Consider the following 14,943-nt stretch of genomic DNA (forward strand, 5'->3'; position numbering starts at 1 on the left):
TTCCTTGTAAGTGTAATGTTGGGGGAATAGCAAGAGTTGAATCTGAAACACATTATTGCCACATAAGCATCCCTTTGATTTTGGGTGAATTTCCATTCAAGTAAGCATACTTAAGATTGCAGCCAATGAAAGATGAGTGTGCCCAGTACAGCACTGAGATAGCTATTGCAATATAATTAACATGCTGCAAAATCAGTTGCAGGACTAATTAACTATCATAGATGTGAGAGCAATCTTCAATTTTCTATTTTATAAAAAAGTTTTATTTTGAGCAACTTGAGTGGGTGAGTGAATTTTTGGGTAATAATTCTTTTTTATCAAAATGGTTGGGTAATACACTCACTCCAACCTGAACAAGTGGAATAAAGGATAGAAAGATAATGATATTGGCACTTGATTATAATGACTATTTGATTCTGAATTGTTCATTTAAGCACATTCACACAGACATAGAATGTGACTAAGTTATATTGATAGGAAATTAATTTCCCAGAGTGTTCTAAGATAGTTTTTTTTTTAATTATACAGTTACCTTGATACAGAACATGCATGGCATGAGTCATGCACCAGCTTGCTTAAGGAAAGACAAAAGACTGTTTATGAGCCCACACTGCTTTGGGACAGAGCTTTTGCAATTCCCTGTGTTGCTTTGTAATGCTTCATCCTCCCCCCTCACAATTACCTTGATGAAGTAATTTCACAAGAGCAAGGTAACTGGCATAGCATTAGTGTGGGTATGGGGAGGGGGTGCTGTCTTGTTGAGTGAAGTGGGGCCAGGGAGTGCCTGCACCCACTTAAAGGAAGGCTTGCAAATAAGTATTCAACTGCATGACTTTTTAATGTGACCTACATTTCACATGCAAAATGTAGGTCACAACTGTCTGCGAACTACAGTATGTACATTTCTTAAAGACTGGTTTGATAAGTTATAGTAAACTAGTTGTAAACCATGGCATTTTTTAATATTAGAATTTTGAATGTGTTGTGGGGATAAAATATCTTTCAGCACAACAAGGTTATTTGATATTATCTGTTTTCTTTAGAAGTGTATTTTCCTTTTGCAGCTGATTCAATTACATCCTGTAAGAGCTTGTGATAAGGATTTATAGAGATTTGGATGTCCCATTTCTAGTTTAAACTTGCTTGCTAAGCTTAATAAAATTAAGATAGTGGTAACAACTTTGCACTATGGAGTTACTATTACTTAGTTCTGTAAAATAGCAGAGGCTTTATGGCTATTTCACAGATCAAAGATTTGCTGCTGCATAAGCATGGAACAGCTCAATCTCTGCGAGAGCAACTATTAATATTAGACTTGATGTAGTTTTGATAGACACACTCATAGGGTGCTCCAAAAGAGCCATGCATCTGTGTACACAAAGCAATTTTAGTGGAAAAATAGAATTCAAACTCAACACATTCTTAGGCATTTAACAGTAAGATTAAATTTCCTATTTATTTGTTAAGTGTTTCCATCATATTGAGTACTCACACATTTATCATCAGCTTTTCAAATTCCAGCTGTCTTTGAAAACTCCCCAGATATGAATACTGAACACTAATAAAGTTCTTAGGCTTTTGCAGACATGGAAGTTAATTTTGTGTTGATATATAATGGTCTATAATGAATTGACAGTCAGTCAGTCCACATTGCAAACATATCCACAGTTTCAAGTCCTTTTCATTGTTTGGCATTCATCTTGTATAAGAATATTAAATGCACTTCAGCATTTCCAAACATATATCACTTATTTCTGAGCTCTTTCAATGGAGCAGCCAAATCTCAAAGTCATGGCAGTTTTCACTTTCTGAACAAGTCTGTCTATCAGATATTGCTCAGATATTGTGTGAATATAGTGTAGCTGTTGCTGTGGATTTTGGGGGTGGGGCAGGGCACCTTATATATTATTGATAGAGCAGTTGTCTTTATCAGTAAGAATCCTGGGCAGGCACTTCTGAGCAAGATCTCTTGGACGTGGTATTAAGAAAGTGAAGGGCAGTTCTGATGTAATACTTTAAATGCTCAGCATTACTTTCATTCCCAAGGATTTCTGTTGGATCAGCCCAAACGGTTGCTACTAAAGTTGGATGTATGATACATCCTTATGGGACCACTTATATATGCCTTAAAGGGAATCATTTTTCAAGTCTTCTCATGTGTGAAATGTTACAATAAATATATTCCTAGATCAGATAGTAACTAAAATTAGTATGTGTTTCATTAGTCTTTCTTGAAAAAATGTTCCAGTGCAAGGAAATTCTGTCCAGTGTGAATGTATTCTGGTAGTTTGGATATAGAGCTTGCTGTGCCACTGTGGGCATCACTTTAATTTTATATAATATACTGTATATTTCCTATAGCAATGCTTGTGGTGTTTTTAAAAATGTCTCCTCCCCTCTTTCTCTTCTGTTCTCTCTAGAGTGAAGACATATTACAGGGCTATATCTCATGGAAGGACTATAGCTCATGGAAGAGAAAAATCGTATCAGGACATCCTTGGTTTCCAGGTTACCAAAGTATGGAACAAAACCTGCTGGGACTATCCTACCGACAGTTCCAAATGGAACAGCTCTTAATTTATCAGGGAATACTCAACGCAGTGACAAAAAATTCAGCAAGCACAATGGCACTATTAACATGTCTTCCTTCTCTATTAACTGGCGAAAATCAAATAAATACCAATTGGGTGATCAGATTAGTAGTGAATCTAGCTCCAGTCATAATTCCAGTGAAAGATTGACTGATTCGGAAAAGTGCTCTCAATCGGAAAGAGCAGGTGGTAAAGACGTGCTCAGGGTGGGTTCAAATAGCGCCTTCTCAAAAATTGCAAAGCAAAGCAACATGTTTGTGTCTCCTGCAGAAGAATTAAACCAAACAGCTTTGTCTGGATTGTCCAGTTCAGCTAAGTTCACCAAAAGCTCATTGTTAGGTAGGCCTTCATATTCTGGACCTACTGCTCCAAAATCTCACTTGAATGGAATTTGTGGGAATCGATCGACAGGTCTGCAGAGGAATAAAGGAAATTCTACTGCCACCAGGAGCAGCTCAGGGGAGAGTCTTGCAAAGTCAACAGACAATGATAAATCATGTGAAACTATGGTGAGGTCACAAAGCTTTTCACATTCCATTCAAAGCTCTTTCTTGCCCCCTGCATCCCTAACCAGGTCACACTCTTTTAATAGAGCTGTGGAAATTGCAAGGCCTTATCAAAATCAGCACCTAGCTATTAGAACATCTCAGAGGTCAAATCTGTTGTCAAGAAGTGCACGGCAGATCGATATGCCCAATGCTAATGAATCTTTAAGGTATGGATTTGCTAGATCATATATTGCTTTTGCACCTGCTGTTTTGAAGAAACCACCACTGTCAAATGGCTCTGGGGATGGACCCTGTCTGAGATTTAGAACAGGACGTCCTTCATTACTGAAACCTAGTAACCAACATTTGGGCAGGAAGATTCCTGTGGATGGCAACATAAGTAAAGATACTGAAAACTGCACAGTGGAGAACTCAATTTCAACAAATACCAATGGAAGTATTGATGCAAATGGAACACAAAACAGTGAAAGAATAGAAGATGGGGAGGTTGTATGTAATAATTTTGTAGAAAGTGGCTGTAAGATTTTAATGGATGGTGATGTGGATGAAATATCAATTTCTTCCTTGTCCTCGTCTGAGAAAAATGATCTGAGTGAAGACTTTAGTGATGACTTTTTAGATTTAGAAGATCCAAACAGAACAATAAAAATCGAAGAAAAGGAAGCTTATGATCAAGAAGTGGATTGTGGAAATGGAATATTGCTAGAACAACTTCTGTCTCATAAAAAAAGTGAAACACCAAACTGCAATTCTGACGAATGGCTAGATATACGTGATACTGGTAAATGTTTATTTTTAAACTTTTTAGATAAGAGCATAAGCTTCTGTTATATTGTCACTATTCTTTTGTCAGTAAATAATGTTTTCTAGGCTGCAATTTTATGCCCAATTGCCTATGAGGAAGCCCCAGAGAAGTCAATGAGACTTGCTTTTGAGTAGATATGTATAGATTGCAGTATAAGAACTTGGAAATTAAATTTTGAATAATAGTGGGTAGAGCTGACATTATTCAAAAAGTGTATTTAAGTTTGAATGTGTGAAGGGTAAACACAGATGGCTTTAGCCAATTTTAGAAGATTAAAACAAATATTTTCTTAGACTAAGACTTTGTAGTGCAAATGGATTCTTAGCACCTTTTTCAAGTGGAAAATGTGCAGGTGTAAATTTGATGTTGAAATAATGGGCATGGTCTAGTCAAAGAAGTATAAGGCACAGTGAATTTGATGGAAGAGGTAAGCACATGTTTAACTTAGACCCATGGAAATCAACAAAGGTTATTAGTGCTTAATCTTGAGATAGTGTCTAGTACTTTTTATGTAGTGGCTTAAGTATCTCGTAGTTTAGTTTATTGGAAGTGGAAGCTCTAACAGACTTGTATGTAAGGCTTAATTTATTCAGTTGTTTTGCTCTTAAAGAAAACATTTGACAATTTATAATGTAATCTGTGATCTTATATATATAGAAGTAAGTTTTATTAAAAATTAATATTGATTATTTGGTTATATTTTCCTCACACATTTTAAAAGCTTCCTAGAAAGCCACGAATGAGAAATCTTATAAATGTAAGCAGCACAAAAAAGGCAATAGGCATCTTCACTCTAATGAGAACAGAGTAAGGAAATAAGGATCTAATGAGAACAGGGTACTGAAATAAGGACAGAGACCTTTATTTTTCTCTTGATTTCTTGAAAAATATGAAAGAAGAGGCACTTCTCTTTTCTGTGAAATGTAAAAAGTGTGCAGTATAAGAATTCATCTAATTGGGGGAAAGATGTATGAACTAAAGGTAATCAATATTTGTTACTCTGGCATTCTGATATGATTGGAATGAGTTAGTAAAATGACTGTCTTAATGTCCAAATATTAATAATCTGGAAAGTACTATGTAGTATTATGAATACTTATGTCATCCCTAATATTTAAGCTAAATTATAAAAAGTGACCTTGTCACTTGTATGACTACTGAGCTATTTAACAAAATTTTCAAATAATATTGGAAAAGAAAGCATGTCTACTTCTGGCAGTTCCATTTGGCAGTGTGCATGTAACATGTTTACATGGTACTTCCTTTGTTAAACTGAAGCTGTTTCTTCAAATATTTTGGTATGGACAGTAATTATCACACTTAATGTTAAATAATGCTATAGAGAATTGGTTACTTTTCATGTAACCAATTCCTTGAGAAGGTTAGCCTTGAAAGCTGGTATACAAATGTTGATCAAATGTATATCACAATGATTTTTGTTGTTGCTTTCATTTCAGTAGTAGATGACAAGAGTGAAAGTGCAAAGCATTCTTCTGGGAATAATGTGATTTCCTCTGACATGGACTACAGAGCTGGCTCCTCCTTTGAACTTTCTCCATCCGATAGCTCTGATGGGACATATATGTGGGATGAAGAAGGGTTGGAGCCCATTGGGAGTGTCCATCCATGTGGAAGTTATGACTCTTCAGAAATGAATAGTATAGTATGTATAGCTTGTTTATATTGATTATTTGAATAATATCTGTTTTATAAAGGATTTAAGAACAAGTAAACTTCAAGAAAGCTCACACAAGGATATGGAGAGATTAGAATATGCTGGGTCAGGGTCCCCAACACTGTGTCCCTAGTGTAAGTGTCTCCAACATGGTGCCATGGGCAACTTAATTTTAATTTTGAAAATAAGCAACTTCTGAGCATTGCCAAAACATCTGTATACGTAAAAGAAGCATCACTGCATTCAACTGAATTAGACAAGTGGGTCCCCCCCACTTATTTAAATAAATGAACTGTCCATTATCTTAAGTAGGGAGAGAAGAAGATCCTTCATGTCTCAGAGCATCAAAATCACATTGTTAAATGGAGATGAATCTTGATCAATTAGCATTATTTTCAAAGGGTGCTGAATTTTCTTTATGCATCGTTTACAGAACCCTGAATATTTGTACTAAAGCTTCTGTTATTATAATTACTACTCTAATTCTACTATGAAAAGTTGTACAACTTCCAGTTGCTTCAAGCATTTCCCTCTTAGTGAATTTCTCTGATTTTGGTTGCTGCCCTGGGAACTCCCCGGGAGAGCCTGTGGTGGCAATTGGATGATCTCTGATGTTGCAGAGGGGCTGACCAGTTTCCCTTTGGTTAATTTACCCTTTGGCTAAGCAGTCAGTCAATCGTCAGAGGAAATACTTACAATCTAAACAAAACTTGGCTGTGATGAGGCACACATAGTGTGAAATGCAAGATATAACTTAGCAGACAATTTAATGTAATAGATTTCTCTAAACTACATTGCTCACTTCAACTAATTTAAGTGAGTTATTAAAGAATTTTCAAAAGGAAGGCACATTAGTCTTTTATAGCAAAAAAAAAAAAGATGAGAGTAGTATCTTAAATCTGTTATGGAATAATCTGTTGTGGAATAAGGTCCACTTGAGGTGTGAAAGTTTTGAGCAGCACATGCGGTAGAGTGGCAGAGTAAGCAGCACCGATATTCCAGTCATGATGTTTGTACTTAGAAGAAACAGTAATTCTTCAGAGAGACAGATACAGAATAAAAAGCTTTCCAATGTATCCCTGCTGAGGAGATCCGTTAAAGATGGGGGCAGGATCCGCTGCTGAATTAGAGCTGGACATTTTCACACTTTTTCTGGTAATGTCCTGAATAGAGGCTAGATGGCAGCACTAGAACATGGTGTCCCTTTTTAAATATTTAAGTGTTGGTAAGATGATTGCTTTCCTGTGATTTGTTCTGTTCTTGTGTAATTAGATGCTAAAATGTATAACTGAATATTTGTAGCTCTGTACATACCTACTTTATTATGGGTAGCAGAGTTGTTGAATGGATGCTTCAGAACATTCCATAGCTAGGTTATATGCTGGATATCCTCGAAGTTGCCACATTTCTCAGTTAAATCTTGATTAACAGCTTCTTGTTTGAATAGCTGTAACACTAGGTGCAAAATGTCCTTAGCATTGCTTTCCACTCCTTAAACTTTCCTGGCTACATTTAGTATCTGATATCAGTCTATTGATGCTGTTTCCATACAAATAACAACCAGGCAAACTCTGCTTTAAAGTTCCATCACTTAAGAGGAGGTACCTTGTGCTGGCATGTGTTCTAGGAAATGGTGACAGTGAATGACCTAGTTCTGTGTCTGTCAGTGTCATATACTTGAAACTTTATATTTTGGTTGACTTGACGATAAATGTTTCCACTGTTGAGAAGACACAGAAACATTGCTCAGTTTGTAATTTTACATGTTGTTTTGAAACATTATGAATTGTTTCTTGTGTTTCTAGCACCAGTTCTCCTGTGCTTCTGGCAACAGGTTAAGACTGTTCAATATGATAGAGCATTTTATCAGCTCTAAATAGTATATTGGCATGTTATATCAGCTGTCTAACAGGTCTTGTGTTCGAATTTGTGTTAGTCATTCTAGGTTGTTTAAACTAGCTTTTGAATCTGCATTTTAAATTGAATAGTGCAATGTTATGTTTTACTGTTTTCTATTGTATTTCTATTGTGTTCATGTGCTGTGTGAACTGTTGCGTGCTATACCTATCTTGTATATCTTCAGTTGTAGATATACAATCATTATTGATAATAGTAATAAGAACAATTAAAAAACTGGCAGTTGTTGGTTGGCAAGTGTTTACCGGCAAGTATTCACCTGCCCGAGTCCATACTTGGACTCAGAAACATCTTTGGGAGAAATTACAGCTGTTTTTCTTGGGTAAATCTCTTTGAGCTTGTGCATCTAAATCCTGCAGTGCTCACCCATTTTTCACAGCTAAGTACTCTAGCTCTGATCAGGACTCTTGGTGAACAGTGACTTTCAGGTGTTGCCACAGGTTCTCAATTGGATTGAGATCTGGGCTTTGACAGGGCCATTCTGAGACAATCAGGTTCTTGCTTTGAAACCAGTCCAGTATTACTTTGGCTGTGTGTTTCGTGTCATTGTTTTGTTGGAAGGCTGACCTTCATCCCAGTCCCAGGTCTCTTGCGGACTGAATCAGGTCATCCTCTAGAATTGCTCCATGTTTGACTTTGTTCATCTTTTGCTCAGTGCTGATCAGTTTCCCAGTCCCTGCTGAGGAAAAGCATCCCCAGAACATGCTGTTACTACTGTGGGGGTGGTGGTCTTGAGGTAATAAGTGCTGTTGGCTGTGCACCACAAAAACCTGCAGCAAGGTCCAAAAGTTAACGATCCCATTAGGCTGGAGAACCTTTTCCCACATGTTTGCTGTGTTTCCCCCATGACTTTTGGCAAAGTCCAGCTTTGTGGAAAGTCTGGGTGATAGTTGTCCCATGTTATCATTGGTCTCTTGGTTGCTTATTTGACTAATGGTCTCCTTACCTGGTCCCACAGTTTTGGTAGATAGACTGCTCTAGGCAGAGTTCTGCTTGAACTATATTCTTTCCATTCTCTAATGATGGATTTAGCAGTATTCCAGAGGATGTTTATAGCTTGGGATTTAAAAAAATACACTTGGTGCTTTTATACAATGTTATTTATTTATTGATTTAAAACATTTCTATGCCGCCCCCATTGCAACAAAGCCTCGGGGCGGCTGCAGTTGTTTGAATAACTGTTTGGACTTCATCCTGCTGTTTGCTTAGATATGCTCTCCAACTCTGGAATGTTCCAGAAACAGGTGTATCTAATCTGAGATCATGTGGCACTGGAATGCACACAGGTAGTTTCCATTCAGTTACTTACCATATATGATTTCTGGAGGCAGTGGGTTGTACCAGAGCTTGTTAGGCATGTCACAGCAAAGGGGATTAATGCTTACACAAGAAACAAGTCTCAGTTTGTTTTTGTTTTCATAACTTTTTATCACAATAAAAGTATTTTGCACATGCATGATGCTGAATATCTTGTGTAAATCAAGAGATAACAATGCCAATTAAATCTACTTTAGTTCCAGGTTGTAACATAACAAAATCTGGTAAGTGAAAGAGGGTAAATGAAAGAGGGTAAATACTTCTGCAAAGTTCTGTACTCACAATGATCTTGAAAATACTTTTTTGCTTTTATTTAAACTACTTGTACCTTTCTTCTGTATGGTCTTCAATCTATGAATGTTGATAATATGAAGTTGCTATGTGTTTTTCCCACTGCATAGCAAGGGTATTTACATCTTTAATCTTTATATACTTTGCTCTAATTACTTAAATTAACTCTATAATTTTATCAGCCTAGTTTTCCATTTTTACTTAGAAATAGAGAAGATTTCATGTAAGCCAATGAAAATGTTTCCTTTAATAGTAGGTTATTGATTATGTATTTTGTAATGAGTTACTTGCTTGCATGAGTTAATGAAAGTACAAGATGGTAAAAAGCATAACATTTAATTGCTTATTTATGATAATCTTGTGACAAAAACATTCTGGTTTTACTAATGCCCCTGTGTTCAAAGGTCTCTTCCTAATTCAGTTTATTTAGAATTATATTTATTCAGTGTATACTTTATTGATTGATGCATACTTTATTGATTTTGATATATTAAACAGCAAGAATGTTATCTGTTCTCTTGAAATGGAAGAAGGTTAGTGCTTTTAAAAATAGTGTGTGGTTAAATGACAATTTTAATTTACGGTTATGATTATCTGCCACAGATGGGCATAGTATAAACTTTTATATTTGTTCACCAGTGGACTGTTAACCTATTGCCTTCTGGTTCCTGTGACTTCTATGAAGAATACTGCATGCAAGGAAAGAGTGTATATTCAGGGCTATTTAAGACAGATAAATTATCCCTTTCTTGTTAGAAAGACACCTTCAGCATCTCTTGCTTCATAACCTAATGCATTAATTGACCTTAGAAATTCTAGTTCTTAAAACATAGTCAAAGCAAGCAGAAGTTAGCCTGTTGCTTACTTGCAGGATGTTTACCAAACTATAGTAGCAATCCTGACATTTTTATTGCTTTCTGGAAATGCAGGTTGCTTATTAGTGGTGGAGAGTCTGTAAATATTTTATGTCAGTAATGCAAAATAAATTTTAAAGAGAATTGACAGTGAATGTTTGGCCATTAACTCACTTTGTTAATTGGCAGTTGAATATTATGCTATTTAGAACACAGGACACTACTTCAAAGTTCTATTCACCTTTCTGTTAATCAAACTGTGCCTTAGAAGTTATGCACTGGGCTGCAGTCCTCTTCTCAAAGAAAATTCTCACCACGCCCCCATTCAGTGATGTGGGGTGGAAGTTTTTCCAGTGCTTTATTTTTCTACAGAAAATGTTCCATTTTTTAAAGTTGATCGGTAACATGTCTGTGTGTGTCAGTGCAAAATGGTACTAATCAGTAGTGATAGTGGAACTTAGGGTGCCCCAGCAATCTCAAGGGGTTGGAATGACTCGGCAGTGAGGAAAGGTTACAACAGTTGAGATGGTTTAACGTAGAAAAATGGTGAATAAGGAGAGATATGATAACAGCGTTTAAAAGTAGACATGATGTGGAACTCTGGTGAGGGAAACTTCTTTCTTTCTTCCATGAGATTAGAATTCAGGGTCATCCTATGAAACTGTGGTGAGAGGTTCAGGACAGATGAAAGGAAGGACTTCTTTACATAATACATATTTAAACTGTGGAATTCAGTTCCATCAGAGAAGTGATGTCCTCTGATTAGGACAGCTTTAAAAGGGGGTTGGACAAATTAATGGAGGAAACAGCTATCAGTGGCTACTAGCCTTGATGTCTGTGTTGTGTGTCTCTTCTCAGAGGCAGCATACCTATGTAGATTGGTTGCAGTGGAATTTGGGCAGGAAGGGAGTGTTGCACTGACATCCTGTTCCTGTAGGAATCCTGTAAGCAGCTGGTTGGGTAGTGTGGGAAGGGAATGCTGAACTGGATGGACTCTGCGTCTGATCCAGCATGGTTCTTTTTATGTTCTTAACCATGGTGGGAGGGAGCTGAACTTGTTAGCCACATGCACATGATAAATTAACATTTATTAGTGCATTCAGTGCTTTGCTTTATGTCACTAAGCTTGAACAGTGTAAGGGAAACATAGAAACTTAGAAAACAGAGCGAGTCAGAAGGGACCTCCCGGGCCATCTAGTCTGACCTCCGGCACCAGCCAGCTCCGCTCACGACATGCCCACCATGTGCACGTCCATCCTTTCTTTGAACATCCTCACCGATGGGGCCTCAACGACCTCTCATGGAAGCCCATTCCACACCCTCAGGGTCCTGACTGTCAGGAAGTGCTTCCTGGCATCCAAATGGAACCTTGGCTCCCTGAGCTTTGTTCCGTTGGAGCGCCTCCTGCCTTCCTCTGCAGGGGAGAACAGGTCTCTCCCAACCTCCATGTGACATCCCCTCACGTACCTGTATGTCGCCAACATATCCCCCCTGAGTCTCCTCTTCTCCAGGCTGAAGAGACCCAGTTCCCTCAGTCTCGCCTCATATGGCATCCCCTGCAAGTATGTTACTTTGATAGATATGCTTATATAACATAATATTTGAATCATAATGTGCTTTGATTTCCTCTCTTAAATATTCCTGACCAACTGCTGATTGTGAATTGGAATAAAGAGTTAACATGGGATATTTTAATAGTGTTGTTTATTCAATTCAGGTGAAGTAAACATGCTAAATTAGATTACCCTCTGGAGCAGCCTCCTTTAACCTGGTGCCCTTCAGATGTTTTGAACTTTCTGTCTGCCCCACCCAGCATAATCATTTCTTAGGAAAGCTGGGAGTTTTAAGTACAAAACATCTGGAAGGTATCAGATCAGGGATGGCTGCCCTGGGGCATATAAACATTTCCTAATGTACATTATTCCACACGGCTTAGTCTAAAGTTTCCAGTTAAGAAATTTTGGAAAACAACTATCACTAACCCCATGTGTGTGCATTCTTAGAAATGGCATTAGAAGTTGCATCATATTACTTTCAACTCAGTGATGTTTGCTTATGAACTCCCATTGAGCTTTTGGAATATCTAAATTCTCACATCAAATGCGGGGCTGCTTATGGGACAGGCTGATGCCTGTTAGCTTCTTTGAAATGAATAGGTGTTGGTTTGCTGCTATTCCAGACTAGAACTGCTTAATCAGCACAAAAATGTTGGGTGTTTTATTCTCAAACTGATTAAAGCTTCACACACTGTCATTCCAGTCCTGCCCCCCACCCCAGACTTCAGAGAGTGCCTTTGGCAAAGAAATAAAATACTGTGTTATAGAGGTCACACCCTGCCACATTGATAAAATAGTAGCTTACGAAAGGAAACATGGGAGGCAACAAAGTAAATGAGAAACCAAGAGATGAGTAAACTGAGGATGCTGCTGGCATATGTGTTTAAATCACACAAACTAGTGATGCATAACTAATATAACTCATTCCAGTCCATAGTTTCTTGTCAGGACTATTGTAAAAAAAAAAAAAAGAAATTGGCAAGGTAAATGCCCAGAAGCCAATGAGAAGTTCTTCTATGCAAGCTTCATTGAAATTAGTCTGAATAGTGTATACAGAAGCATTGGCATTGAGTTTTAATTCCATGCATGCTGGCAATGTTACCGGACCGTGCCAGTCAACAGCTTCTCGTCCTGGTCTGTTACGCCACTGGTCCTGCCTTGCAGGGTTGGTGTTTGAACAAGAACTTTAGGTCCTCCATAGGTTCCATGGTCCTTCGGTCTCCTTCTGGTTTTGGAACTTTCCTCAGCCTGGTGTAGTGTCCCCACGTAGGCACTCCCTCAGATCTCACTGCTGTGTAGCGAGGGGCACCTGGGCATGGTCCGTCCACTGCATCAATGACCTCCAGGCAGTCCAGTCTCAGGCAAGTCATCTGATGTAAACCAGCAGCCCTCCCCTTTCCCCTGTGCCATTGCAAGCCGCAGGCAGCAACCAGCCAGTGGCCGCAGCTTCACCCACTGCAGGCAGGCAGTTAGCCAGGCACAGCCGGGCAGCCAGCATGGCTGCTCTGGCCTTGGAGAAGGAGCGATGCCAGCCAGCTAGCCAGTGTCACAGAAGGGTGGAGAGAGGTGCTTGCCAGGACTGGTGCTGGAGAGGACCACCCCCAGCCACCCACCCCCCCTTCGCACCTCCATGTCAGGAGTTGCCCTGGTGCTGAGGAACAGCCATGCGTGCCTCAAGAAAGCACTGACTGTCAGTTTTCCAAGCCTGCGTTTACAGCTTTGGGGGAGTTTGACAAACCACCTCCTTCCTCTCCTGAGGCAGCTGGTATTCCCCCCCCCCCTCTTGAAAGTCAGAAACCCCAAATACTGCACCTGTTCTTGTGAGGTTTGCGTCTTCTCCTCAGTGACCCAATGAAATCCAGCAGATGTGCACTGGTCTGTGGCCTCAGTGGCAATTAAAAGATTGTTCACATACTGCAGTAAAAACACCATTAGAGTCTCTAGTCCATTCAAACAAGTCCTTAGCCAGTGCTTGAGAGAAAGATGGGTGAATTCCCTCCTCCCCTGAGAGAGGATGGTTCAACACAGCTGGCTCTTTGTCCCATCCTGGCATTCTCATTTGAAGGCAAAAAGAATTGGTTCCCTAGGAAGCACTCCATGGGCCCCACAACTGGGCAGGTGGCCTGATGCCCTGTGCCCGCATCGTCAAGTATCCCTGCTGTGTCCCCCCCACCAATTGGGACAGTCACAACTGAGCAGACTGCCCTAGTGTCCACCAAGAAATCCATGTTCTCATCTTCCACCCTCATTCTCTCTTGGGGTTGTGGGGTGACATGGAACTCTTCCCGTGAGTTCCCTATTCTTCCCTCAGAGCCTCCAAAGCGGCCACAACAGTTGAGGCTTTTTTTCTGTGGGCAGTCCCTTTTCTGTTGTTGCTCTGATTTGCACATCACACAATTATTCCTTCCTCACCTATGAAACTCCAGTCTTGGCTGGCGGCGCTGGGACCTTCCATCACTACCTGCCTTTCCCCGTTCGTGCTGCAGTGCTGCCTTCATTGCCACTGCCATCAGATCCATTTGCAGGCTGTCTTTCGGTTCATTTGCTTTTTAACTATGCATCTTCTTAGCTGTTTCCAAGAACTGCACCTCACACCCCCCCAACATTCTCAGGGAGTTGTACACAATGCTTAGGCACCCAAGTGCTTGGGGAACAAAACTTGATTGAACAAAACAAACAGAAAGAAGTGGAGGGATTTTAAAATAGCACATGCACAGACAACACACATACAAAGAGGAAGAGGAAAGCAGATAGCAGTGCTGATTACAAACTGAGAGTTTAAACACCAAATCCCAAGCCCTTTGACCACCCCAGACCTCAAGCAATGAGGCTGGCTGATCTATGGCTTTCTCAAGAGTAGCTAATTGAAGCACAGATGGACAGAGTCCTCATGACAAGCTGAACCATCTCTCTTGGAGCGAGGGAGCAACTTGCTAGCTCGAGAAACCCCTCCCCCCCCGGATCCTAAAGGTAGCCAGTTTGAAGGACTGGCTTGTGATTCCAAACTGTAGCCATTTGGCTAGGATTCAACCACCCATTCATGCCCTCCTGGCCATGAAAGCTATCACTGCACCCAGGCATGGTGGCAGAATCCCCAGAGCTGCCCCCCACCCAAAGCCCATACCCACCCTGCGCTGCCGGCTTTTGGAGGGGAGAGAGTGAGTTCTACTCTCCTTCTCTTCTCTGTCCTCCCCAGTGGGGACCAGTCTGCACTTTTCCAGCAAGTTCAGACTGTCAATGTAACAAATGCTTGCACAGAAGCTCAAGCTGTTAACCAGTATGTTGAAACTAAAGTTGCAACTGTTGGAGAGTCTGAAAATTGTTAGACCCTCCAGGTGGCCACTCTGCCTCACCGTCCCATTGATGCTGAAGCCAAATAGAATTACAGTAGACGTTTAGTTTCTTTCTTTAAGATGGAATCTCCTTTT

The 14,943-nt window shown here is 39.7% G+C and overlaps 1 protein-coding gene across 6 annotated transcripts in view; it reads left to right on the forward strand.

Annotated features, from left to right (window-relative positions):
• The window catches only part of CCSER2 (coiled-coil serine rich protein 2), a 68,592-nt gene that overhangs the window by 9,741 nt on the left and 43,908 nt on the right, over nt 1-14,943 (forward strand). For 5 of the 6 annotated variants that reach the window (XR_006413752.1, XM_044420353.1, XM_044420352.1 and 2 more), the window contains 2 exons: nt 2,421-3,881; nt 5,363-5,568. Coding sequence is in view for 5 of the 6 variants with exons in the window: in XM_044420353.1 (XP_044276288.1) it covers nt 2,468-3,881; nt 5,363-5,568 (1,620 nt within the window). In the remaining variant the exon portion in view is untranslated. The remainder of the gene's footprint in view (nt 1-2,420; nt 3,882-5,362; nt 5,569-14,943) is intronic. The other variant, XM_044420356.1, reaches the window with a different exon arrangement.

The sequence above is a fragment of the Varanus komodoensis genome, unplaced genomic scaffold (assembly GCF_004798865.1).
Source record: "Varanus komodoensis strain SLA01 unplaced genomic scaffold, ASM479886v1 scaffold11, whole genome shotgun sequence".
In the NCBI taxonomy this organism is placed as follows: domain Eukaryota; kingdom Metazoa; phylum Chordata; class Lepidosauria; order Squamata; family Varanidae; genus Varanus; species Varanus komodoensis.